Raw genomic sequence first — 25,359 nt, 5'->3', positions numbered from 1 at the left:
TTCTATGCAGTGATATATGTGTAGTGATACACTGCATACTACAGTGAAGTGCTCTGTAAACACAATCATTGCTAACCACGGTCCACAAACAGGATGCACCAGGAGTGAAAGGCTCACTACCTTTCAATGTCCATGTCCCCAGGGCAGCCTCATGCAAGCCCTTAGACCCAGCTTATCTTTACCCTAGGACCCTTGAGCTACAAACCCACTTAGATACTGCAACCTCAGCTTTAGTTTAGGGACATCAAGCACATCAACTTGTCTAAAGCTGGCCTTACCACCTGCCTGCTCCAAGCCTATCTCGTAGTTCATCTTACCCAGTTTTCCTTCTGCCTCATCCTGGGATGCAACTCCAGTCATCAGGCATGGTGACAACCACCTATAACTCACTGAACCACCTCACTGGCCTTCGTTTATCTTACATGAGTTTGATTTGAGCATAACTGGTTTAACAGAAACGTTATAACGATGAGTTTCCTTACAGCCCTCCCTTCCCAGTGTCTGCTATCATAGTGTCTTACATAACCATGGTGCATTTGTCCAAACCAAGAAGCTGACATGGATTCACTCATCGTGACATGTCTTTTGTTCAGGCTTCATCTTCTCCTTTCCCCCTTTCTGTTCTCGATGCAGTTCATGCTACCCTTTATCTTCTTGCTGTCTTCACATAGTCACCAGCTTCTGCCCTCTCTGCTTCCTAAATCTTTTTGAAGTCTCTGTGGCTTTGCAGCAGGGTCTCTGTATAGCATGGGCTGTTCTGGAACTTGCCACACAGACCATTCTGACCTCAAACTCCCAGTTGTTGGCTTTGGTGTAATAGACATTTCATAATCCACACCCATGTTAGTTTCTTGGGCTCCCTTCTCTTTTTTGCTTGTCAGAAAGCTCAGGGCCCGTTTAGGGGGATCCTGAGAAACTTCATCTTACTACTTTGGTTATTTCTCAGCACAAAGACCTTTAAACATAAGCGCACTCATTCTGAAAATCCTGATCCATACATAGTCAAAATATTCCCTGCTTAATTCTGAGCTTGCATCGCACAAGAGGAAGAGTGTAAGCATTGTATAAGTGGATTTTTAGTCATCTTTTCCCAGCTAGTCAGAAGCTGAAGTGCTCTTTAGCTACATAGGAGGTGAAGACGGAAGAATCAAACGCCCAGGCTCCACTGGATGCTTCTCAGAACACTCACACCGTCTGCGCTACTGCTGCTTCTGCAGTGTGATGATCCTAACCATATGCTGGCACAACAGAGGCCTCTAGAGAGGGAGGACCTGCTCCCCCTGCTGGGGTCAAGCCTGAAGGCCTTTCTCTAGCAGACCAGTGAGGTCCAGTGAAAGGAGATTTGATTCAAACAGTTATGAATAAACTAAAATTTTGGGATATCACAGGCATCAGGCAAGTTACTCAGCTATAATTTTATCCTAAAGTAGGACTGATGACTATCTGGTCTTTTCCTTGGGAAAAGTTACCCAGAACTAAAAAGTTGTTGAAAGATTGGTTTCTTCTGTTTACCAATGTTTGATTGATTTATTACTATATGACTGGGCAATATTGTATAAGTACTATATGTATGTACCCCATTTACTTTCAACCTCACATAGTCTGAGAGTTTGTTTATTGAGATAGGGTCTCTACATAGCTCTGGATGTCCTGGGTCTTACTATATGGCTGGCCTCAGACTCACAGAAATCTACCTACCTATTTATCCTGAGTGTTGGCATTAAGTGTATGTGCCACCATGCTTGGCAGTCTCATAATTTTAATTCTCAAATGTCTTGCCAGACCGAAAGTTTTGGTTAAAGGAGAGTATATGCCCACATTCTCATATTCTTTTGTATATAGAGATTTTGTATACGATACCTTGAGAGCTCAGTTGGTAGAGTTCTTGTCTAGCATACAGAGGCCCTGGAGTTGTCTCTAGTACTGCATAAACCAGGTATGGTAGTATTCCCAGCTCTGGGAGTCAGTCAGTCATCCTCAGCTACACAGTGAGTTGGAGGCCAGCTTGGGATACGTGAGATCCTGTCTCAAACAAAACAATGTCTTGAGTCAGGCACATCCTTGGGTTCCTAACAGAGACCCCAACATCTTTGTCTAACAATGCATGTGCAGATACTAGGGGAAGAATATCTCAAAGAGAACAGTATACGCCATGGGCCTGTCACATGATGTTGGGGAGTAGAAATTAGTATGGCTGCTGTAAAGTGAGCAATGAGGAGAAAGCCAGCCACTTCCTGCTCATTAGATAACACCGCCTGAGGATGGAGGCGCACCAGTGAAAACCCCAGTTGGGAGGCTGCTGTAGCAGGCCTGAGGAGGAATGGCGGCAGTGGCGCATCCCAGCATATATTATGGTATAGAAAGGCCCAACTGGAGTGAAGCCATCTAGGGAAGCATTGGCCCCAAGGACCAAGGTTGAGAAGTCAAGTGGGAAAGGGTCAGGCAGAGGAGATAAAATGGGACCTGGCCAGTGAGATAAAACCAGGAAAGGCTGGCAACCACAGTGTTCCAGAAGAGACCAAGTGTATTGCGTGTGAGACACCTGCAGCTCCAGTAGAGGCCAGCCTGAACTATATGAAAACCTGTCCCCCAAACAAGGTTTTTAAATTGTTTTATTTATTTACATTCCAAATGTCCCTCTTCCTAGTCCCCCCTCCAAGAGTTCTTCACCTCGTCCCCACTGCTCTTTGCCTCTGAGAGGGTGCTCCCCTCACCACACACACACACACACACACACACACACACACACATCTTCCTTCCCTGGGGCATCAAGTCTCCACAGGCACATGATCTTCCACTGAAGCCAGACAAGTTAGTACTCTGCTGCATATCTGCCAGGGACCTTGGGACAGGAACAAATTGGGTCAAAAAATTTGAAGGTAGGTTGGTCCTCCACTGGGGGCCCCATCTATGTGCTGGAGGTGGTCTCTCCAGGTTCCATCTCCCCACTGTTAGGCATTGTGGCTAAGGTCATCCCCATTGAGTCTTGGGAACCTCTCACATCCCTGGTCTCTGGGACTTTCTAGAAGCTCCCCAACCCACCTCCACAGCTGCATACTTCCATTCATTCCTGGCCCTCTGGGCTTCTCTCCTGTTCCCCCCACCCACTCACCCCATATTTTTTGCTTAGTCCCAACAAATCCAAAAGAAAGCTGCTTTAGTTTGGACATGACCATTGATGGCCATGCTAAACACCTGTAAACAGACTGGCAGTGGCAATAGTGCGTTGGTAGTGAGGAAAAAGAAAGGATGTAACAGTCTTTCAAAAAAGTTTAACCAGCCGGACAGTGGTGGTGCTCACCTTTGATCCCAGCACTCAGGAGGCAGAAGCAGGAGTTTGGGCCAGCCTGGTCTACAGAGTAAATTCCAGGATAGCCAGGGGTACACAGAGAAACCCTGTCTTGGAAAAAAAACAAAAAACAAAAAAAACAAAAGTTTACCTGCAAAAGAAAGAGGCTTTGTGTTTTGTACAGTGACTCCTAGAATCTGTGTGCTAGGTATGGTCTAGCGGGTGATTACTTAGAGGGAAAGACTATCAGGAAAGATGTCTGGAGAGAGAAATCCTCAAGAAGACAAGAGCTCAGTTAGTGTCTGTCCAGTTCAGACAGACAAACATAGACAGTCACCTGTATCACACTGTCACAAACTGTCTACCTACAGCCATGGTAACCAAACATTGACCAAACAGACAGGCCCAGCAAGTCACAGTAAATAAGATACACACAGTATTCACACACACACACACACACACACACACACAGAGAGAGAGAGAGAGAGAGAGAGAGAGAGAGAGAGAGAGAGAGAGAGAGAGAGAGAGAGAGAGCGAGAGAGCCATGCTGATGTGGCATGTAGACTCCTAACATCGGTAGCCACACTCAGAAGGACCTACTGTCTAACATACCCTTCCTTCTCAGCGTACTCATTGCCCTTTGTGAACAACAGCACCCGCCATCTTTGCCCAGGTGGACATTCTGGTGCATGAGCAGAAGTTAGTGAAATGAATCCCCAAATCATTAGGATAAATAACTTGTTCAGACTTTTTTAATTTTCAAATTTAATTAAATTGTACATAAATAAATAGGACAGGCAGCAGCAGACTGTGGTATGCAGCCTGGGCTCAAGTTCTGTGGTTTGTGCTGTACCATCTTGTTCCTCAAGGGACTCTCCAGCCTCTCGTCTCCAGGAGCCTTGAGGGATCCAAAGAGCCCACTGGAACTTCCTTCTAGGTTCTGGGGCTAGGAAACTGAAGTGAAGGTCACTAATTTTTCAGTAGCACCTCAGATTTGTTATTAGCCTCAGGGCACCCATGGCTGCCCAGGCATCTCAGTGGGAAGGGCTCTGTCCCATGAGCCAGGCTTTTCCATGCCAGCTTTGCATATGAGTCCTTACCAGAAACCACAGAAAGGCCTTCTTCTTTTACCCAACTAGGTCCCACTCTGGGCTTCTGGAAAAATGTTCTCTCTGGCCTGAATAGAATCCCACATTTTAGTCCTTTCAGGGCTATCCCCAGGAACCAGGGCCCCATCTCAGGCTCTGGGAGTCCCTTAGCCAGGGAACAAGAGACAAGTTACTTCCGATGCTTGGCATCCTTCTCTGAGGCCTTGGTTTCTCCATGCCCGCTGCCTGCACTACTTAAAAACATCTTGTCCAGTCCTTTGAGTGACTCTAGCAAGTAGTTCTGGAAGGCAGTAAGAGCAGCACAGATGGCAGGCCCTCCAAAGCCATGAGTGATAAGGCTAAAGTGTGTCAGACAGCTCTGCACCCCAGGTTCCAGGATGAGTGCAGGGCGGCTGTTGCCCAGTGGGGAGCGGTCCTGAGCCATCAAGTCTGCAAACTCCTTACAGATCTGCCTGGTGGGAAAAGAGAACAGTCACAGGTTAAAGAACAAGGTTCTAAACTCAGAGGAGGCCCTGCTTGTTGACTTTTTGAGACAGGATCTTTCTACGTAGCCCTGGTTGTCCTAGAACTCTATGTAGACCAGGCTGGCCTCAAATTGACAGAAATCTACCTGCCTCTGCCTCCAAAATGCTGGAATTAAAGGCATGCACCACTTTACCCAGCAATTAGCTGGATTCCTTACATTATCTATTCAGTTTGACCTTCCCAACTGCTTACAAGTAACAACCACACCATTTTGCAAAAATGGAAACTGTCTTTCACAGAAGTTAACTTAGCAGCTCAGTGCTGCATACCTGTAAACAGCACATGCTGATACCCTAATTTCTCTCCCTTAGAGGTCCTATTTATGGGATGCAACTCAACTGCCTATTAAACTTTCTGTGATCCCTTCTTCCTCCCCAAACACGGTGCTTCCTTGAACACTTGTCTGTGAAGACGTGAGAACAGCCCAGAATCTGCCTTACATAATTAAACCAGCAGCAGATATTGATGCCTAGATCGATATCACATACATGGTATATATCATTTTATATCATCCCACAAATCTATACCATTATCCTCATCCTAAGGTTTCAGACAGAGTAGGTGATCTGCCAGAGCCTGAGATGAGACAGATCCAGGTCCAGCCCATGGCTGTTTCCATTCCTTTGTGACTCAGGTAAGAGGAATCCTCATCACTTATCTTGGTGCCTGGCCATGCATGTTAGACAAACTCAGGTTCCAAAAGCACTTGATGCAAGAGCTGATTTGTATTCATGAATGAAGTGGGCTCAACACAGGAAGACGCTTTCCAGGACACTGTATTGAACAGTCCTGTGAGGCTGGTTCCTTTCTGCCTAAAGAAGGAAAGCCCCGTGGGGAGGGTGGAGTTGTGATTTGAAGGCCACACCCACAAAGGTCAGCTGGCCTGGACGTTTGAGTGGTCCAGCTCCTCAGAGGGATTGGACTTTAGCCTACAGATGATGGCCCTCAGACTTCGGAATCTCTTCTGTCCCTTTGTTCTCACCCCTCTGTTTTTTCCCCCTTAATGAGACTGCTAACATCCAAATAGTAGATATTAAAGTTAGATATTCCACAAGTTAGATATTAAAACCTCTCCTGAGATACGAAGATAGAGTCTTTGGGAGGTGACTAGGTCTTGGGGATAGGACCCTATAGATGAGTGGTTCTCAACCTTCCTGAAGCTGTGACCCTTTAATACACTTCCTCATGGTGTGGTGACCCTCAACCATACAATTATCCCACTGTTATCTCATAACTGGAATCTGCTACGGTTATGAATTGTGATGTGAATATCTGATATGTGCCTCCAAAGGGGTGAAGACTCACCGGCTGACAACCACTGCTGTACATGCTATTGGTACCTTTATAAAGATGGCCAGAGAGATGCTCTGCACCTTTTCCCATGTGGAGATCATAGCAACATCAAAGTGCTGTGTGTGTGTGTGTGTGTAAGAAAGCAGGCCCTCACCAGACACAGAAGCTACCTTGATCTTGAACCACCTCCAGGACCGTGGGAAATGAGCTGCTGCCTAGCTCAGGGCATTTTGTCATAGCTACCCAAATGGACTAATAGTCTGCTTTAGTGAGAAGCCAGTTTGCCAAGTAGGCTCTGAGGCACCTTTGGAGAGCCTGATGTGATGATAATGCAACAGCAGTGGGAGCCGTTGACAGTCTGTAGGTTGACAGAGAACAGAAGGGTTCCAGTGAAGGCTCAGGGGTGAGATGACAAGTGTCAGCATGCTGTCTGTGATGAGAGAGATGACAATGGGACCTGCAGCAGGGTCAGGAATACCCTCAGGTCTTGAGAAGGAAGGTCACAAGCACAGAATAACTCTTGTTGGGGAGCCTTGGATCCATGCAGGGTCTAGGGTGGTCACGCTTATCGTGTAGTTGAATGTAGCACCCACACAAGGTCTGTAAGCCTGTAGATGACCTTTCAAAATGTATAAATATTAGGACTGGAGAGATGGCTCAGCAGTTAAGAGCACTGACTGCTCTTCTAGAGGTCCTGAGTTCAATTCCCAGCAACCACATGGTGGCTCACAACCATCTGTAATGGGAACTGATGCCCTCTTCTGGTGTGTCTGAAGACAGCTACAGTGTACTTACATTCATAAAATAAATAAATAAATCTTTTTTAAAAAAGGTATGCATATAATAGATATGTTCACATATGGTGTTTGTGTGTACTCCTGGGAACTTGTGGAAGTGTTCATGAACGTCTACTTGTGATGAACATGGTACCTAAAGCTGTCTACTCATAAGCCAGGCACACGCCTTTAATCCCAGCACTTGGAAGGCAGAGGCAGGTAGATCTCTGTGAGTTCGAGACCAGCGTGATTTACAAAGTGAGGTAGGTCTAGGGACAGCCAGGGCAGTTATTCAGAGAAACCCTGTCTGGAAAAAACAAAACAGGACAGCAACAACAACAACAACATATCTACCCATATGTGCCTGAATGGCTTGGCATGTACAAGCATTCCCATGTGAATTTACACAGGGACTCTAGCGGCTGTGTGGTGCCATATGCACTGTGTGAACATGCGTGTGGTTGAAAGCCATGTCTGATGCACAGGCCTGGTGTGTGTTTCTTTGCATTGCGTCCGTGTTTTCATGCATGGTGCCCTCACTCACTTGGCAGCCAGCAGCATGCTCTTGCGGCTGTGCAGCTCCCCAGGGTCAGCATGCTGTCGGCACAGGTACTCAGCGGCTGCCTTGGCTGGAAACTCAGTCTCACAAACATAACCAAAGTCCCGAGCCAGGTGTACAGCTTCTCCTGGGGAAAGAGGAGATCTTACTGGGTGTACCTCTGAGACCAGAGCCTAGCCTTGAACCCCCTCTCTCCTGGGCTCAGGAGCATCCTGCTTCAGGAGATGCCCCTGTCTGGTTTCTCTTCTCAGTTTCAACTTCATGTCCATCAGTCTCAGCTCAAAGATGGAGCTGGGACCAACATGTAGCCCAGAGCCAGAGTGCAGAGTTGCCAACCTCCAGGGAAGAGGAAGGCACCCCTTCACCTATTTACCATGTCCAAATACTGGCCAGCCACCCTACAGACACACACACACACACACACACACACACACACAGAGCACTAATGTATGTGTACATATATGTACATATGTACATACACATAAATAAAAAGTATTAGTTTCAGAATTTCCCACAAATATCAAAATACATGGATACCAAAATCCATTACATAAAATAGCACTGGTTTTGCATATAAATCTGCATGCATCCTCTGCATGCATCCTCTGCATGCATCCTCTGAATGCATCCTCCTGTACATCATTACTTATCTCTTGGTGACTTACAATACCTAAAGCTATATAGATGCCGTGTAAATAGCTATCTGCATGGTTGGGAATAATGACAAAAAGATTTCTGAACTGTTCAGCACAGGTGTAACTTTTTCGGCTATTTCAAACCACAGGTGGTAAAATTCTCATGAGTGCCAACCGTCCATGTGAATCACGTGCACATATCTACATACATAGCACAGGGAGTACGTGCCTAGATATAGCCGTGTTCACAGCCATGACTAAACAATATCCTCCTACAGATCTTGCCAGATGACATGTCCCTCACATCCATATGTATATTCGAGCCTTGCTCACCTTCCACCAGTGAGGTCAGCAGAGTCACGTTGGCTGCCTTCCGACGACCAGCTGGCAGGTTGAGCCCAATCTTCTCCAGTCGTTCCCGCAGACACCGGCCCCCATTCTTGGACTTAGCCCTTAACATATACAGACAGAGAAATACATGCAATGATGAAGACAGAGAAAAGCCTGTGGGCTAAGTGACTCCAGGAGACCTTCCTTGCTCCCTGTCACTTAAGGCTTGGGTGTGGCCTTGTTTTTAGGGTCTCTGAGCAAATCCTAACCTTATTCTGACCTCACTCTTGTGCAGTCGAGATTGGGGTAAGGAGCAGCACCCCACTGCAGCAGCCCCTCATCCCCCCCCAAGTCCTTTCAAGAGCAGGGGCAGCCCAGGGGAGGCTGGGGACACATAAAACTGTGTACAGAGACACACAAGAATGCCACACAAGGACACACAACTGTCTACAAAGTCACATATACACAGATGAGCCCACCCTCAGGGTCTCCAAAAATATGGAGACACACATATAGCCTTAGAGACACACAAACATGGACACCAAGGAACATACAGAGACACGTGTGCACCTCAAATCAGAGTCCCAGAGATTTTATACAGAATCCTAGAGCTTCAACATGAGTTCAGATGTTCATAGACCAAGAGTAAGAAGATACCCTCTCTAGCTGCACAAACGCACCCCCCCAACACAACAGAGGTACGCACATCTAAACAACTAGCTGTGTAGAACAAGAAAAAACATGTATGAGAGAAGAAAAAAAGAAAAGAAAAAACCCAACTAGCTACAGATGCACATGCAATTGCACATATATATGCAGAGGAACCACCGTAGGTCACACATTCCCGACTACTGCAGAACCCCACACATGGAAACGCCCTTTGTCATCTCCTCACACACATAGACATGCAGTCTTTACGTCATTACACCTTAGCCCTGAAACAGATTCCCTTCCCAGCCACAAGAACATGCAAAAAGAAACGCATGGCCCACCATGCTGCTCACTCCAAACTCACACCAATTAGGTCTGTACTGCTGTGGAGAAAAGGATAAAGGAAGGTCCACCCTTCCCAGGAGAGTGAGTGAACCTTATTCTTTGAACCCACACCTTTCTTTGCCCCTGGGCCTGCCTCCAGACCATGTACAATCTGGAGCCCCTGAGCACTGCTCTATCAGAACCTGAGGTGGAAATGGCATTCAGGCCTGGAGTGAAGCTGACACTTCCTCTGATCTGAGAGAATGTCTGAAGTGACTAAAGAGTTTAGCTGAGGTGCTGTGTAGGGTTACAGGCTGGCCTTCCTACCTTCGGAGGACACCCCCCAGGAGGGAGGCGTTGAGGCACTCAGGAGGTGAGAGTCGCCGCTGCACTTCCCCCACCGTCACCTTGTACTTGGATGTTGAGCTGAGCAACGACAGCCGGCCAGGCACGGAGCAGAAGACCTCACTGGGGTTGCTGATGCCGCCAACCAGGCTGTCTTTGGACAGTGAGAGGGTGGAGAGGCTGCCGGCTTTGGAGGGAATGGGGACTGTGGAGCAGAAGCAAGGGAAGAGAGAGAAGGGGGACATTGAGCCAGCGACCACAGGACAGCCATCAGTCAGCTGCGGTGCAGGCAGGTTGACTCACCAGCTGTGTATGTTGCTGAATGATTCCAACACTTTCCAGAGGGAGGGTTCTATTATCCCTGCTTTACAAAAGAAGAAACTGAGGCACAGTGTGGTGAAAGTAACATGCCCAAGTAAGCTGATGGGCGTGACACTGAACCCAGAGCTGTCAGAGCTTGCCCCTTCCTGAGCCCGGTGTTGGCACCATCAGAGAAGGAGGTGGGATTCTTGGGTCACTGTGACAGAGTCTGGGAAATCACCCAGATTTTCAAGGCCCTTTCTCTACTATGAATCCCCCTCCCATCCTGCGGTTTTGGAGCCCTACATGTTGGAAACAGGAAGTTAGGGCCCTATTAGGCCTCCAGCCTTTTCTCTTTGTGCCAAGGCCAGAAGACAGGAAATAAGGGTCTATATGCCCCATAACACCTCATATTCTCTGTGTAAGGCGAGGAGGAGAATCAAGATTTTCTAAACTCTTGGCTCAGGAAGGAAGTTCTTCATGCAGTGTCTCCATCTTCCTTCTTGACAGCAGAGGAAGGAAGGGGCTGGCACAGGCTTCTCTAGAGGTCTCTTGTTTCTCTCATCCAAGGAAAGGGGGCCTTGGGAGAGAAGGCCTGTGTGTGTTGAGTGTGGACATCAATGTGGAGTCTGCACTCATGGCTGCATGCATGCAGGTTCTACCTCACCCCTCGAACCTGCAGGACAACCCATGATGGAGCCATCCTTGTTCCCATAGACTGAAGCCCAGATGGGAGGAATAGCATGCCTGCGGTCAGGTAGCTGGTCGATTGAACTAGTAGCAAACCCAGGACCAGGGCCTCAAACACAGGGCTCAGAGCCTGCCCAGTGTTCAGAAGACACTTTCCCAGCACCCCCATACCAAGAGCTCCTAGGCCTAGGCAAAAAACAAAAAAACAAAATAAAACAAACAAAAACAACCTACATGATCCCAAGGTTCAGGGCAGAAACCTCTTTAATAATCTTGGCCTCTTCTTGCCTTCTGTATCCCACACAGACTGTGTTCTATGGCTTGCATTCTTAACCTGCCTGAGAAACAGACCTCTCTCTCACTTACACAGACACTTACTCTTTGTTTGAATGTCTGTGCAGCCCTCATTCTGGTTGCCTGTTTTAGTCTAGAGAAGTCTTTCTGAAACACAGATCGTAGCCTGCAACCCACCACAGCCTGGTCAGCTCCCTGAGAATCAAACCTAGCGCAAAGCCAAATATGATGATGCTCTCTACCGACAGTGCCAAGTACACCCCACAAGCAACTCATGTCTCCATACCCCAAGGTTAGAAGGAGGAAACTGGAAGTTCAGAGGTCAGGATGACATCATCTACTGAGCAGAAGTGGGTCATGGACTCTGGCCACTGCTCTCAAAGGTCATGGCCCTAACCTCTCTTTGCCTCCTTCATCTTCCTTCATGTCTTGGCTCCCGCATCCTTTTCTGGATCTTGCCTGGTTCTCATTGGTCTTTTAGGTTCTAGACTAAAAACTGACTCAGAGAAGCATAATTTAGGGAAGAGCATTAAGAAGTAATAAGCAGGACTGGGGTGGCACACACTTTGAATCCCAGCACTTGGAAGGCAGAGGCAGGTGGATTTCTGAGTTTGAGGCCAGCCTGGTCTACAAAGTGAGTTCCATGACAGTCAGGGCTACACAAAGAAACCCTGTCTCAAAAAACAAAACAGCAACAACAACAGCAACAAAGTAATGAGAGGCTGAAGAGATGGCTCAGTGGATAGGAGTACTGGCTGCTCTTGCAGAGGACCTGGGTTCAATTCCCAGCACCCTCATGGTGGCTCACAACCATCTGTAACTCCAGTTCAGTGGGATCCAGTGTCCTTTTCTGGCCTGGAAGCACTCATGTGGTGCATGTACACACAGGCAGGTAAGCACTCATATACATAAATAAAAATAAATCTTTAGAAAGAAGAAAAGGAGAGCCAGGTGAGGTGGTACACACCTTCAAGTCCCAGCATTCAGGAGACAGGCAGGAAAGTGCAACTCTGCGAGTTCTAGGCCAGCCAGTGATAGAGTGAGACCCTGTCTCTAAATAATAAAATATTAATTTCAATATAATAAATAGTATATAAAGGCTTAGCATTTTATTTCTCCTAATCAGAGCTATAGTAATTTCAATGTGTAATCAATATTTTCAAAACCAATGAGATAGATTACATTCTTTCGTTGTACTTAGTCTTCGAACTCTAATGTGCAGTGTATACATACAGCCGTCCTCCATTCGGGCCAGTCACTTTTCAAACACCCACAGCTCTATATATTTTGTGGTTCGTGGGCCACCACAATGGATGGCTCAGCCTTGAAAAGGTGAGTACATACGTTACCCCGACAAGTAACATAACACTAACAAGAGACGTGGAATCTGAAGAGCCTGGAGCAGGCTGACCGCGCTCCCTGGGACTCAGACCCAACCACTCAAGTCCACCCTACTCCGCCTCAGTTGTGGCATCTTGTTGGTAGGGTCTCCTGGCTCCTTCTCCCCCAGCCCCTTGCATGCCTGTCCCCATCCTTACAGCTCTCGACGTCCTTGTCTGTTTCCACAGCTGTCTTCCCACCAGCTAGGAGTCTGTGGGGTCAGGGCCTTGGCACAGGTGGCCATCAGGGAATGTGGAATAAGTCCATGAGGCAAGGATATTGGAACTCAGACTGGGAGGATGGTAGCCACCAAGCAAGTGTCTTTTTTTCCCCAGTCTTGAAGATCTAACCTAGGCCCTTACAAATGCTAAGCAAATGCTTCCCGAGTGTTAGGATCGTAATACTCTTCTAGAAAACATGCTAAAGTTACAATTCCTTCTAGAAGAAAATACAGAATAAAACGTTTCAAGATCTTTAGGTGGGCAATGAATTCCTAGCTACACCATACCCAAAACACAGCACGCAAGAGAAAACAATGAGAAGTTGGACATCAAGGAAACTCAGAACTTCTGCATCTTGAGTTAAGAAAATAAAAAGATGGCCAGTCATGGTGGGCACACAATTATCATCGAAGCACTTGGGAAAGAGAGGCAGTTTGATAGTAAATTCAAGGCCAGTCTGAACAACATAGAAATCCTGTCAGAAAACCTTGGGTTGAGGCTGGAGAGATGGCTCAGTGTGGAGGGTGCTGGCTGCTCTTCCAGAGGACCCAGGGTTCAATTCCCAGCACCCATACCACAACCAGCTCACAACCATCTATAACTCCAGTTCCAAGGGATCCAAATGCTTTCTTCTGGCCTCTGTGGGCACTGCATGCATATGGTGCACAGAACTATATGCAGACAAAACATCCACGCACATTAAAAAATTTAAAACAAAGCCAGGTAGTGGTGGTACACACCTTTAATCCCAGCACTGGGAAGGCAGAGGCAGGTAGATCTCTGCGAGTCTGAACCCAGCCTGGTCTGCAAGGCACGTTCTAGGACAGCCAGAACTACACAGAGAAACCCTGTCTCAAATAAAACAAAACAAAAGAAGACAAAACCCTTGAGTTCCAGAGCTGGAGAGATGGCTCAGCAATTAAGAAGACATATTGCCAGCTGAGAGATGGCTCAGTGGTGAAAAGTACCAGTGGCTCTTCTAAAGGATCTGGGTTCAATTCCCAGCACCTACATGACAGCTCACATTGTCTGTAGCTCCACTTCTAGAGAATCCAACACCCTTATACATGTTAGCAAAACATTAATGCACATAAAATAAACATAAATTAAAAAAAAGAGGACAGATTGATCCTCCAGAAAGCCAGAATTTGATTCCCAACACCATATTGTTTGGCTCACAGCTGCCTATAACTCCAGCTTTAGGGAATCGAATGCCTCTGGCTTCAGGGTAACCTTCGTCTATGTGTAGATGCACGCATATACATACATATAAAATAAATCTTTTTTTTTTTTTTGGTTTTTCAAGACAGGGTTTCTCTGTGTAGTCCTGGCTGTCCTGGAACTCACTCTGTAGACCAGGCTGGCCTCGAACTTAGAAATCCACCTGCCTCTGCCTCCCAAGTGCTGGGATTAAAGGTGTGCGCCACCACCGCCCGGCACATATAAAATGAATCTTAAAAGAATCAAAAGCCTGAGGCTGAAGAAATGGCTCAGTGGTTAAGAGCACTGACTGCTCTTCCACAGGTCCTGAGTTCAATTCCCATCACCCACATGGTGACTCACAACCATCTGTAATGGGATCTGATGCCCTCTTCTGGTGTGTCTGAAGACAGCTACGGTGTACTCATACATAAATAAGTAAATCTTAAAAAAAAAAAGGATGACTGGTCAATAAACACATGAAAAAGGACTCACCACCACTCATCATTAGGAAAACACAAGTTAGAGCAGTATGAAGCACTCCGTGGTTATGATAGACAATCTGAGGTGGGAGGGGTGGAGAGGCCGGAGCGCCCACATGTGACTGGTAGGAATGTAAAACAGTCCAACAACTGGAAGAAATGGCTAGGCATTCCTTTTCCTTCCTTCTGTCCACTCTCCCTTCCATCCTCCCTTAGCTTCCTTAGATAGACTCTACCTACTGGAAGGTTCTCAACAATCAAACATAAATGGACCAGGGGCTGGAGAGAAGGCTCAGTGAGTAAGAGGTACTTGCCACCAAACATGAGTTTTATACCCAGTGCCAACATCATGAAAGGAATTTGCAATTCCAGAAAATTGTCCTCTACCAGTGTGCCCGTGCTGTGTATGTGCATGCACACATGTAAACATGTGCACACATGCATGTGCACACACACTCACACTCACCTGACAAACAAATAAATACAATGGAACACACAGCACAGCAATCCCATTCCTAGGAATTTCCCCTAGAGCAAGAAAAACACAACGACCAAAGGCACGTCTGTATGAACGTCTGTAGCAACATTATTCATAACAGCTGCAAAGGGGGCGAACTTAAGAGTACCTACCACCTCACCAAGGAAGAAAACTCCATTCACGAGCTGGAGACAGACCTCAAGGTTTTGAAACACTTGCTATTCTTACCGAGGGTTGGTGTTTGATTCCCAGATCCCAAGATGGTGGCTTACAACCATCCATTTCTCTAACTTCAGAGGATCCTATGCCTTCTTATGACCTCAACAGGCACCAGGCTTGCAGGTGGCGCACACACATGCAAGAAAAATGTTCATACACATAAATAATGAAGTCTAAAAAAAGGTTTAATTATTTTAACTTCTTGGATTGTTGTTACTGTTTGCTTTTTTCCCCCTAGACAAGGTCTCCTTATGTAGCCCTGGCTATCTTGGAACTCATTATGTAGACCAGGCTGGCCTCAAACTTACAGAGATCCACCTGCCTCTGCTTCCTAAATACTGGAATCAAAGCCACTATACCCAGCTATTTTAACCTCTTTTGTGTACAACTATTTTGCCTTCATACAAGTACGTGCACCATATCCATGCCTGGTACCTGAGAGAGTCTGAAGAGAACTTCGGATCCCCCTGGAACTGGAATTATGGATGGCTGTGGAGAATCAAACACTGGACTTCTGCAAGAGGTCTTAACCACTGGACTATCTCTCCAGCTCCCCAAGAAGGTTAAAATGAAAGCCATTCAGAGCAACAGTACAATACTACTCAGCACTAAAAACCCAAACAAAAGACCAAACCCAATAACCGTCCTGTTACAGTAGAGACAAACCCTGAAAGCATTTGCTACAAAGAACCTTACACAAACAGCTGTACAGTCATGTGTCTATAGGAAAGGTCGGGAATATGCAAATGTGTGCGACAAAAGCAGAACAGGCATTGTGTGTGGCTTGAAGCAAGAATGGAGATTCACTACAGATAGGATCCAAGGAATTTCTCAAGGGGTGGCAGACGTCTCAAATGGATTGTGGTAGTGACTGCTCAGCTCTCCGCATTTGTTAAAAACCTTTAGGAAGGGTGCTTGCCACTGCACCTGGTGATCCAGATTCGATCCCGTTAACTCACAGGTGGAAGGAGAGAACCAGCTCCCTCCCATAAGTCAGTTGCCCTCTGACCTTACAAACACTAAATTAATGAACTAACTAATTAATTAAAGCCATTAAATTGAGCTGGGTGGTGATGGTGCACCCCTTAGATCCTCATATGCTCCATGCCTCCTACCATCCTCAGGAAAATTTAACATTATTTCTATATGGGTCATGGTTCTTTCAGTTGCTGTAGGATATGAAAACCCTAGCAGGCAAATGAAGAACTGTGGAAACGCTGGGCTAGATTCTGACTTTACACAAAAATCAAATAGTTCCTCATGGATTTGTTTCCACTGTTCTCAATTTTAAATTAATACATAAGATACTACTTATGGGGCCAGGGAGATGGCTCGGCAGGTAAAGGTGCTTGCCGTCCAGTTTAGCGCCTGGACTTGATCCCTGGAACCTACATTTAGGTGGAAGGAGAAACCCTCCTCCTATAAGTTGTCCTTCGACCACCACACCCACCTATACACACGCATGCAGAAATGAATAAAACTGTAAAAAGTATTTTCCAAAATTACTTCTTGTGGAGGAGGGACTCGTGAGGCAATAACCTACCCTCAAGGATTATGGGTAGTTAATGGTTGCTAGGACTGAGTACAGCCAATGATAGGTGGGTAACACACCAGGCCTGTATGCATACAGGAACTCAGTGGGTTACCAAGAAAAAAAAAGACATGAAATTGAAAGTAGGAGGGGGTGTGTTGGCGAGAAAGGTTTCAGCAGGAGTGGGAGGGGAACCAGAGAGGACAATGGTGGGGGTGAAAATACCCAAAACTCATTATATACATTTGTGAAATTATCAAAAAAATAAAATATTCTACTCATCTTTATTACTTTTTTTTTTTAAACATCCTGTTACAAGATGAGTGCCTCTGTCCCTCCTCTCAAGTCCTGGAGTGACTGGCCCAGCCCCTAGCCTCCCTTCTGAACCTTCCCCCAGACCTAAAGGGAGCAGAGGGAAGGGTGTCTGTTTAATTCCTTCTTTATTCTGGAGTCCCTTGAGATCCAGATCACCTGTGTGCCCCCACAGGCTACCAGCCTCCGTCTTCTGGAAGAAACGAGGGATGTCTCTCCAGTCTCATACCCAATCCGCTCCCTCCATCTCCTCTCTAATCTAAAACCCAGCCACATTTCTAATCTCCACACCATCCCATGTCTAATATCCACAATGTCCCTCGCCCGCCTGTCACCCGCCCCACATAGGTAAGGCACTTGTGCCAGCTGTGCTTAGTGCGGCGGAGTAACCGTCCCAGCGTGCTCAGAATTCACAGAGCAGACACACACCAAGCACCTAAAAGTCTGTCCTTTAGGAAGCCTCTAACCTGGAGGGGAGCGGGTACGCCTCTGCTGTGAGCTCCTAAAACGTCCTGCACAGACGCAGAGCAACGCCACCATTTCTCCTCAAGTCCCCCCTGCTTTCTGCCTGTCTGCGATAGGTTGTTAAAACTAAAGGCGACAGCTGAGCGCAGAAAATGGAGTGCTGTTCATTTGCCCTCAGGTTTCTTCAGAGTAATCGGACCACCCCCAACTCACAAGGTGACTGCAATGCGCTGACCTAGAAGTCCTATGGGGGCGTGAGGTGACGCGGCGGGGACGCCCCTACCTCCTCCAGTCCAGGGCAAGTGCCTGTAGTCTGCGGAGATGTGCAGATCTGGGCTGTGAGGCTGTCCAGGCTCCGGTGCCATGCGACACTGGTGAGATGGATTCCTGAAGCTTGCCCACATCCCCAGGAGGAGGACCGCTTCTGCTGGGTGCCCGAGGCCGCAAGGGCTTCGTGTGCTGGACCCCAAGTCCTAGTGGTGCAAGGTCCCGCCAGGACGCTTCAGGGCTCCAAGACCAAGTTTCTTTCGCAAAGGCAGGGTTTGAGCGGTGGGCAGTCGCTCACCACACAAAACAGTGCCCGGAGTCTTCAGAAACCATCTGATAACGTTGAAAGGGCCTGAGGACCAACAGCAGTGCTAACCTGTCACCTATGGCCACCCACCTGGCGAAGCCTAGTCCGACGTTCACGGTGTAGAACCCGGGGGGTGGGGAGGAAACGAACAAACAAAAAAAGCCCGCGTGTTGCAAGGCTCCCCAGGGAATATATCTAGTGGTAGTGCTGCCTGCCTAGCCAAAGCCGCTCCTCTTGGAGTTGGTAGTGGGAACCCGCTGTTCCAGGGCATTGGCCGCCCGCTAGGCAGTAGATCCCTAAGCTTGTGGTGGATATAGGTTCTTCTTTCCGTAAGTTGCCCCGGGCTCTGTTTCTCTCCTTTCCCAAAATTGCTGCAGTGCCTCGGGCTCAATTAGTTTCTGTAGGTGCTTCAACTCACTCCCGGGTGTGCGCACATTGGGATCTGGGCAGCCCGGCAAACCCCAGGAACCTACAAGGAACTCCCAAGACCTAAAGCACTCAGACCAACAGCAGATTCTTCTATCTTGGGATACCTTCCTAAAACACAGAGCTTAGGTCTCTAGGGAGTCAATGAACCTGGGTTCCCTGCCCTTAAGCCTGAGCAGGAGCCAGGATCTGGGGGACTTGCAAAGAGCCCAGTGGCAGGATATTGTAGATTCCAGATCCAACTTTCCCTTCTACTGGGTCAAAACAAGAGCTGTCCAGGAAACCAACAAAATGTAGATAGCAAAGCGCTGGTGAGGTGGGCATTGGGTTGTGAGCCTCTTTGGTATACTCCCAGCTTCTGGTGACAGTCCCAGATTCCTGGAGGCACCCCTCACCAAATTCTGGGAGGCCTATTCTCTAATCTCCTGAACTCTATGCCTAGCACTAGTCCCTGGAAGTCCAGCCCCTTGTACCAGCTCCACTCCCACCACAAGCCTCCCCTGAGAACCTAGGCAGGGCAAACAGCCTGGGCTTGAAGTCACTTGTTTGAAAAACAGCTCCAGCCAAATCCTGCGGGAGGTGTGCCTGCCCTTGGGCACTACAGGCTCCCAAGTGCCTCTGAATTCCTCTGGGCACACACCCCAATTCTAAGGTGCTTGCCCAAGGTCTGGGTCTCTGTTTCTGTCTGATTTGCCTCTGTCTTACCTTTTCTAGGCATGGTCAGACCTTGGTCTTCAGGCCCAAAACTCTACTCAAGGGGTGTCTCTCTCTCCGGCCTTTTACTAATTCAAAAGACAAACATATGGAAGCAAACAACAACAACAAACCGCCAAGAAGAGGCCCAGTCTTAAAATACCTCAAATACCATACGACAAATTCCAGGACACAGGTATACAGAGAACCCCCAAAACAGAAACTATATCCCAGCATGCACAGATACAAATCACAAATACAGTCACAGCAGCAAACACACACCAAGAAACGTCACTGCCTAGCAGAGGAACATATAGTCTGCACAGGACCCTGAGCTCAGAGACACACACACTCCTGGAGGTAGCAGTCCTGACCAGGAGCACAAGCTAGTCACCGCTTCGACAGAAAGAAAATCCTCCACCCTGGGAGATGAGAGGAGATGGACCCCCCCCCCACACACACACACACCAGGTTCTGCTGGGAAGAAAGGAGCAGAAAGCATTTGCCAGGCTCCAAAATGTTAAAGCTCAATAAAGTGGAAACCATTGAACAAAATCTGTGACAACAGCGCTCCCCTTCCCATGTCTTAGGAAACAGGGAAGTGGTTTAACTCGTTCTGCGAATTGACTCCAGATCCACAAGAACGCCCTTCCTTCCGAGGGGAGAGGCCAAGCAGTTGTAACCTAGACAGTGCAAGCCCACCTTAGGCGGCAAACTCCAGAGCAAAATCAGCCAGCCAGCGCCACTGCCCCTCCCTTGGGCGAGGAAGGACGTTCCGTGGCCACTCAGCCTAGCGACGCACAGGAAACAACAGCCAGGGAGAAAGAAAATGGATCTGAGCACCCAGGGCCTGCACCATCACGCCTGGCTCTGCCCTGGAAGTTGCACTCCATTCCTTACCTTTCTTGATCACGGATTGGTCCAGAAGGCTCATTCCAGAGTCATCTATCGCCTGCAAATAGAAGAGGTTGGCAGTGAGGGCCGGTATGGACTTAGTCGCCCGGTTGTCCCTAGTCCACGTCTGCTCCGCCCTACACGCAACACCGCACCACTGGCTGCCTGGGGCCGCTACGGGGGGACAGGCGTGACTAGGAATCGCCTGGGCTCAGCACCATCTGCGTCCAAGCTGCAGGCCTGCCTAGATGATCACATTGCCTTAATAGACAACTCCTGGGCCTCTCCTAACCCCTGTCCAGGTTGTCTCGGCGGACTGGGACAGGGTATGGATGCCCACTGTGCCTCAACCCGACAGTGGGGAGAGAAAGAAGTGATTCCACGAGGGTTGCTGCCACCCAGGCACCGCAAACACTCAATTCGAGGCCACCTTTTGGCCAGACAGCATCTAACGGAGGACTCCCTGTCAGAGGCGGAGATGGAAAGTTGCTCCAGGGAGAAGAGTCCGGGCTCCTGCTTTTGTTACTTTTTTGTTTTCCAGCCAGGATGCTAAATCGCTGCCCATCCCGACCCACCGTGGTCCACTCTGGGCTTACCTGCAGTTCCTCCAGACCGGGCGGCGCCGCCAGTACGGGAAGACCGAGGGGAGCGTCGGCCAGGCCGTGCGCGCCGTCGGCCAGGCTGTTCAGGAGCCGGGGCACCGCGGCGGCGTAGTCTCGGCGCGGGTCGAGACCCAGGGCTCGGGCGGGTGGCGCCAGCAAACCGGGCGGCTCGTCGTGGGCACGGGCGGCCGCGCGGGGTGCGGCCCAGGCGGCCTGCGGGGGCTGCGGCTGCGCCAGGGGCGCTAGGCCACCGTAGGGGTCGGCGGCGAGGTGCGGAAAGGCGGCGTCCGGGCCCTGGCCGTAGGGCAGCGGCGCCTGCGGGTAGGGCGGCGGGAAGTAGGGAGGCTGAAAGTCCGCGGAGGCAGAGGCGGCGGGAGTGTGACACAGTGGCGGCGCGGGCCCGTAGGCCGCCTGGGGCAGAGACGACAGGCGGGTCCCGCCAGCCGCTGCGCCCAGCCCGTCGGGGCGCTCCTGCAGAAGGGGAGGCGTGCGTTAGGTGACCCATGAGCGGCCGAAAAGACGCCAGCCCGCGAGGTCCCCTCCAGTTCGCGGGTGTCCTACAGCTGTCCACCGGCGAGTGGCCCCCGCGGGCGCAGCGGCCCCAGGCTGGAGACCAACCAGAGGTCTCCGCCACCACTTCCTCGGCTGTCGAGAGGCCCTGCGGTCCCCTACCTTCGCGATTTCGTTGGCGCAGGGGGGGCAGAAGGTTTGGAGGGTCCAGCATCCAAGCTCCTCGGTGCCCTCTGCCCAGTGTGCCCGGGACCCGAGATTACTCACCATGGCGGAGTATGTGTGCACCAACATGGGGCGGGTAGTGTGGGGCGTGAGGCGTGGCGGAGATACAGCCCTCGTCCGACGGCAAGGCGAGAACTCGAGCCGGGAGCCCTTACAGCCTGCGGGGAGATCACCGTCTGGTAGGTGGGGGGGGGGTAAGTCTACGGGGAGTCCAGAGGGAATGGGGTGCTCAGCGGGGGACGCCCGCGGGTGCGTCCATGGAGATGGGCGGGACGGGAGCTGGTGGCACTTGGAAAAAGTCGGCAGCGGGTGCCCAGCGCCCGCCCTCTGAGCTCAGCCCGCTCCATGCACTCTAGTTATAGTGGCGGGGGCGCGCCGGGCCTCTGGGGGCGCGCATTAAAGAGACAAGCTATGGCCTATCTCAGCCTTTTTCCCTTGGCTGCCGAAAGGGAGGCGTGGCTCTGGTGGGAACCGGTGGGGTGAGGAGTGAATGAATTCGAGCCCTGCTGATGTGAGCGCCTTGTGGCCTCCCAAGCTTGCAGCTGCGTTCAAATGGGATTCGAGGTTGGAATGCAACTCAGGGGTCTGTGTTCGCTCGGGTCTGTGCATTTTCTATTTACATTTGCTTATTACATTAATTTATTTAGTGGGGGTGAGGGAGCACGCGTGTGCCAGATGCCAATGTCAGAGGACAACTTGCGGGAGTCAGTTTCTTCCATCCTGTGGATCCTGAAGGTTCGAACTCAGGTCCTGAGGCTTGGTGGTCAGTGAATTAACCCAATAAACGATCTCACCATTCTCTTCTAAATCTTTTTAAATGAATGCTTAAGCAAATGCACGTGATCACCTTTGAGTTTGAGCAAAGCATTCCTTGTTTCTGGTATCAGCTTTCGTCCCTGTTAAATGGTCTTTTCTCTGACTACCTAATGGTGAATGTGGAAGACACCGGTGAGTGGCAAACTCAAGACCATCAGCTCTTGTGCACACTTGTGTCAGCATGCGTGTGTGTGTGTGTGTGTGTGTGTGAGAGAGAGAGAGAGAGAGAGAGAGAGAGAGAGAGAGAGAGAGAGAGAGGTTAGTAGTGTCTGCTTCATGGTTTTGGGTCAGAAAACGCTCTAAAGATTCTGGCTTCTCTCAGACTTTCTGAGCTGGTAACCCACAACGCCAAGCCAGGATCCTTGGATGTTGAGGACACGACCTAGTCTGAGAGAGTCGGAGTCTGATACGATCTGCCTTTAAGAAGAGCTAACATGTTTCTGAAGCCACAGGATCCTGGGCTGGCTGTGACCAACCTGTGGCACAGAAATGGTTGGTGTGTAGCTGAAACAGGGTGAAGGGGTGCATTGTCACACTTATGCAGTCTATGTATTTGAGTGTTACCATAGCAGGGGCTGTCTCCTTCTCTCTGTCAAGCATGATGTAATCACTACTACCAATCCCTCGTCTTTCTCCCAAAATTTAACCCTTCTTCTGTCCTAAGAAGCAGAGATGGAGATTAAAGAAAGGCAAGCGGGAGAAGTCCTAATGACAATGAGAATTTAAAAAGCAGAAAGTTTTCTTTTTCCTGTTGAAAATGGGGAGAGGATAGAGATAGCCACAGGGCCCACTCACCACACACTGTGAATATCGAGGCTCCTGGCTCACCAAGTCCGTTGTCACCCTCATTTTCAAGTGAGGAACAAGGCGCAGAGAGGCTAGGTGACTTACTGGCCTACAGTCAAACAACTAGTTCAGTGGCAGTGCTGAGGTGGCCCTCCTCCAGCCTTTCTCTGTGCTCAGAATCATTATTCTTTGTTGTCTTGGACTCAGTCATTTACAATTTAGTCTCACTCCTGAGTGGCTGTGTAATTCTGGGCAAGTCTGGCTTCCTCTCCAAGCTCTGTTTTTGCAACAAAAAGTAAGGGAGGGTGGAGAGGAACCGCTGCGTTCTTCTGTTTCTTTCTAGTCAAGAAACAGATGAGAAGGTAAAAGTGATACCATTGAGAGATTAGAATGTTAACTTATGTTCTAGATGGCATCCCAGAATGCACATGGCTGGAACAAAGATCAGGCTGGATCTCTTTCAGCCTGACACACGGGCTGGAGGTGGGGGACTGTGAGGAGAGGATGAAGCTAGCTAGCATCTGAGGATTTATCCCTAAGAGTTTTCCAAAGGCCAGGACCAGCAGCTAGGATGGCAGGGGAGGCAGCGGGGGTGGGGTGCGACGACTGCAGAGTGGGGGGAACTGGGCAGCCTCCCTTCTCAGGACAGATCTAAGACCTGGTGTGAGTTTGAGCTTGTTATCCACAGCTGTGCAGCCTCCTCCTCAGGATGGATCTAAGATCTGGTGTGGGTTTGTGTTCGTTATCCACATCTGGACCTACTTTCCTCATCCTCTACCCTTGACCTCAGTCATGAGATATGGTGGACTCCTGTGGGAAAAGTCCAGAATCCATGATGGGGGATGAGAATGATACCTGGGCCCAGCTTGAAGACCCCTCAAGTTTGGACCAGCTTCTCTTACTCTGTTTTTTCTTTGCATTTTCACCTCCTCTCATCATTGCCAGTCTTTTTTTTTTCCAAGCTTTTATTTTTATTTCAGGTGCTTTAGCATTTTACTGGCATGTATAAGGGTGTTGGGTCCCCTGGAACTGGAGTTACAGACAGTTGGCAGAGAGCTGGGAATTAAACCCGGGTCCTCTGAAAGAGCAGCCAGTGCTCTCAACCATTAAGCCATCTATCCAGCCCCCAAGAAATCCATTCTTTTTTCTTTTTTAATTACTTGAATTAGCTGGGCAGTGGTGGCGCATGCCTTTAATCCCAGCACTTTGGAGGCAGAGGCAGGTGATTTCTGAGTTCAAGAGTTCGAGGCTAGCCTGATCTACAGAGTGAGTTCCAGGACAGCCAGGACTACACAGAGAAACCCTGTCTCAAAAAAAAAAAAAGAATTACTTGAATTATTTAAAGTATACGAGTATACTGTAGCTATCTTCAGACACACCAGAAGAGGAGGGCATCAGATCCCATTACAGATGGTTGTGAGCCACCATGAGGTTGCTGGGAATTGAACTCAGGACCTCTGGAAGAGCAGTCAGTGCTCTTAACTGCTGAGCCATCTCTCCAGTCTCAAAGAAGTCCATTCTTAATGTCAGTTGTTCATGCTTAGAGCAGCTTCGATCTCTTCCTGTCTACATTATTTTTAAAGTGTGTGTGTGTGTGTGTGTGTGTGTGTGTGTGTACATGTGGAGATCAGAGGACAACCTGAGGACTTGGTTCTCTCTTTTCATAACTTGGATTCTAGGGATTGAACTCAGGTCATCAGGCTTGGTGTCAAGTGCCTCTGCCTGCTGAACCATCTCATCATCCCCTGTCTGCATTCTTCAGGAACAAGCTCATTACCCTCCCAAGTCTAATGACAGTTTGTCTCCCTGTTACCCCCAAATGTGTCCTTCCCAGTCTGTCAACCTGATTAGAAATCCAAAACCATGCACACAGGTGACAACTGGACAATCCCTTAGGACAGGAGTTCTTAACCTGTGGGTTGTGATGCCTTTAGGGGAGTCAAATGACCCTTTCACGGGAGTTGCCTAAAACCATCAACAAACACAAATATTCATATTACAATTCATAACAGTAGCAAAATTACAGTTATTTAAGTAGCAATGAAGATAATTTTATGGTTGGGGGTAACCACAATATGAGGAACTGTACTAAACCAGTCTCAGTATCTAGAAGGTTGAAAGCCACTGGCTCAGGACATCTCCTGCAGCTATTCAAAGTTTGGAAGTTAAAGCTGAACTCACATTTCCTCTGCCATCCCAATCTCCCCCTGCTTATCCTCCCAAATTCTGCAGCACCATAAAGGATACCATATACTTCAACTTTAAACCTGGCCGATTTTCTTTGTTTTGCTTTGTTTGTTTTTGTTTCTGCTTATGAAATAGGGTGTCACTATGTAGTTCAGGAGTAGCCTAGAACTCATTAAATTTGCTGTTTCAGCTTCAAATTGGATCACAGGCATAAAGCACCACATCAGAGCCTGAGTGT

At 48.7% G+C, this 25,359-nt stretch overlaps 1 protein-coding gene across 1 annotated transcript; it reads right to left on the bottom strand.

The window, feature by feature from the left end:
- Nucleotides 1-4,037: 4,037 nt before the first annotated feature.
- Tfap2e (transcription factor AP-2 epsilon) lies at nucleotides 4,038-21,690 on the bottom strand. The gene is made up of 7 exons (XM_028790158.1): nucleotides 21,375-21,690; nucleotides 20,592-21,068; nucleotides 20,002-20,053; nucleotides 9,819-10,041; nucleotides 8,520-8,638; nucleotides 7,537-7,678; nucleotides 4,038-4,850 (listed from the first exon to the last, which is right to left on the bottom strand). The coding sequence occupies exons 1-7, from the start codon at nucleotides 21,399-21,401 to the stop codon at nucleotides 4,568-4,570; spliced, it is 1,323 nt and encodes a 440-aa protein (XP_028645991.1). The 5' UTR covers nucleotides 21,402-21,690; the 3' UTR covers nucleotides 4,038-4,567.
- Nucleotides 21,691-25,359: the final 3,669 nt, after the last annotated feature.

The sequence above is a fragment of the Grammomys surdaster genome, unplaced genomic scaffold (assembly GCF_004785775.1).
Source record: "Grammomys surdaster isolate TR1022 unplaced genomic scaffold, NIH_TR_1.0 125863, whole genome shotgun sequence".
Classification (NCBI taxonomy): domain Eukaryota; kingdom Metazoa; phylum Chordata; class Mammalia; order Rodentia; family Muridae; genus Grammomys; species Grammomys surdaster.
The sequence above is the reverse complement of the archived record's forward strand: the minus strand, read 5'-3'. Positions and strand labels throughout refer to the sequence as shown.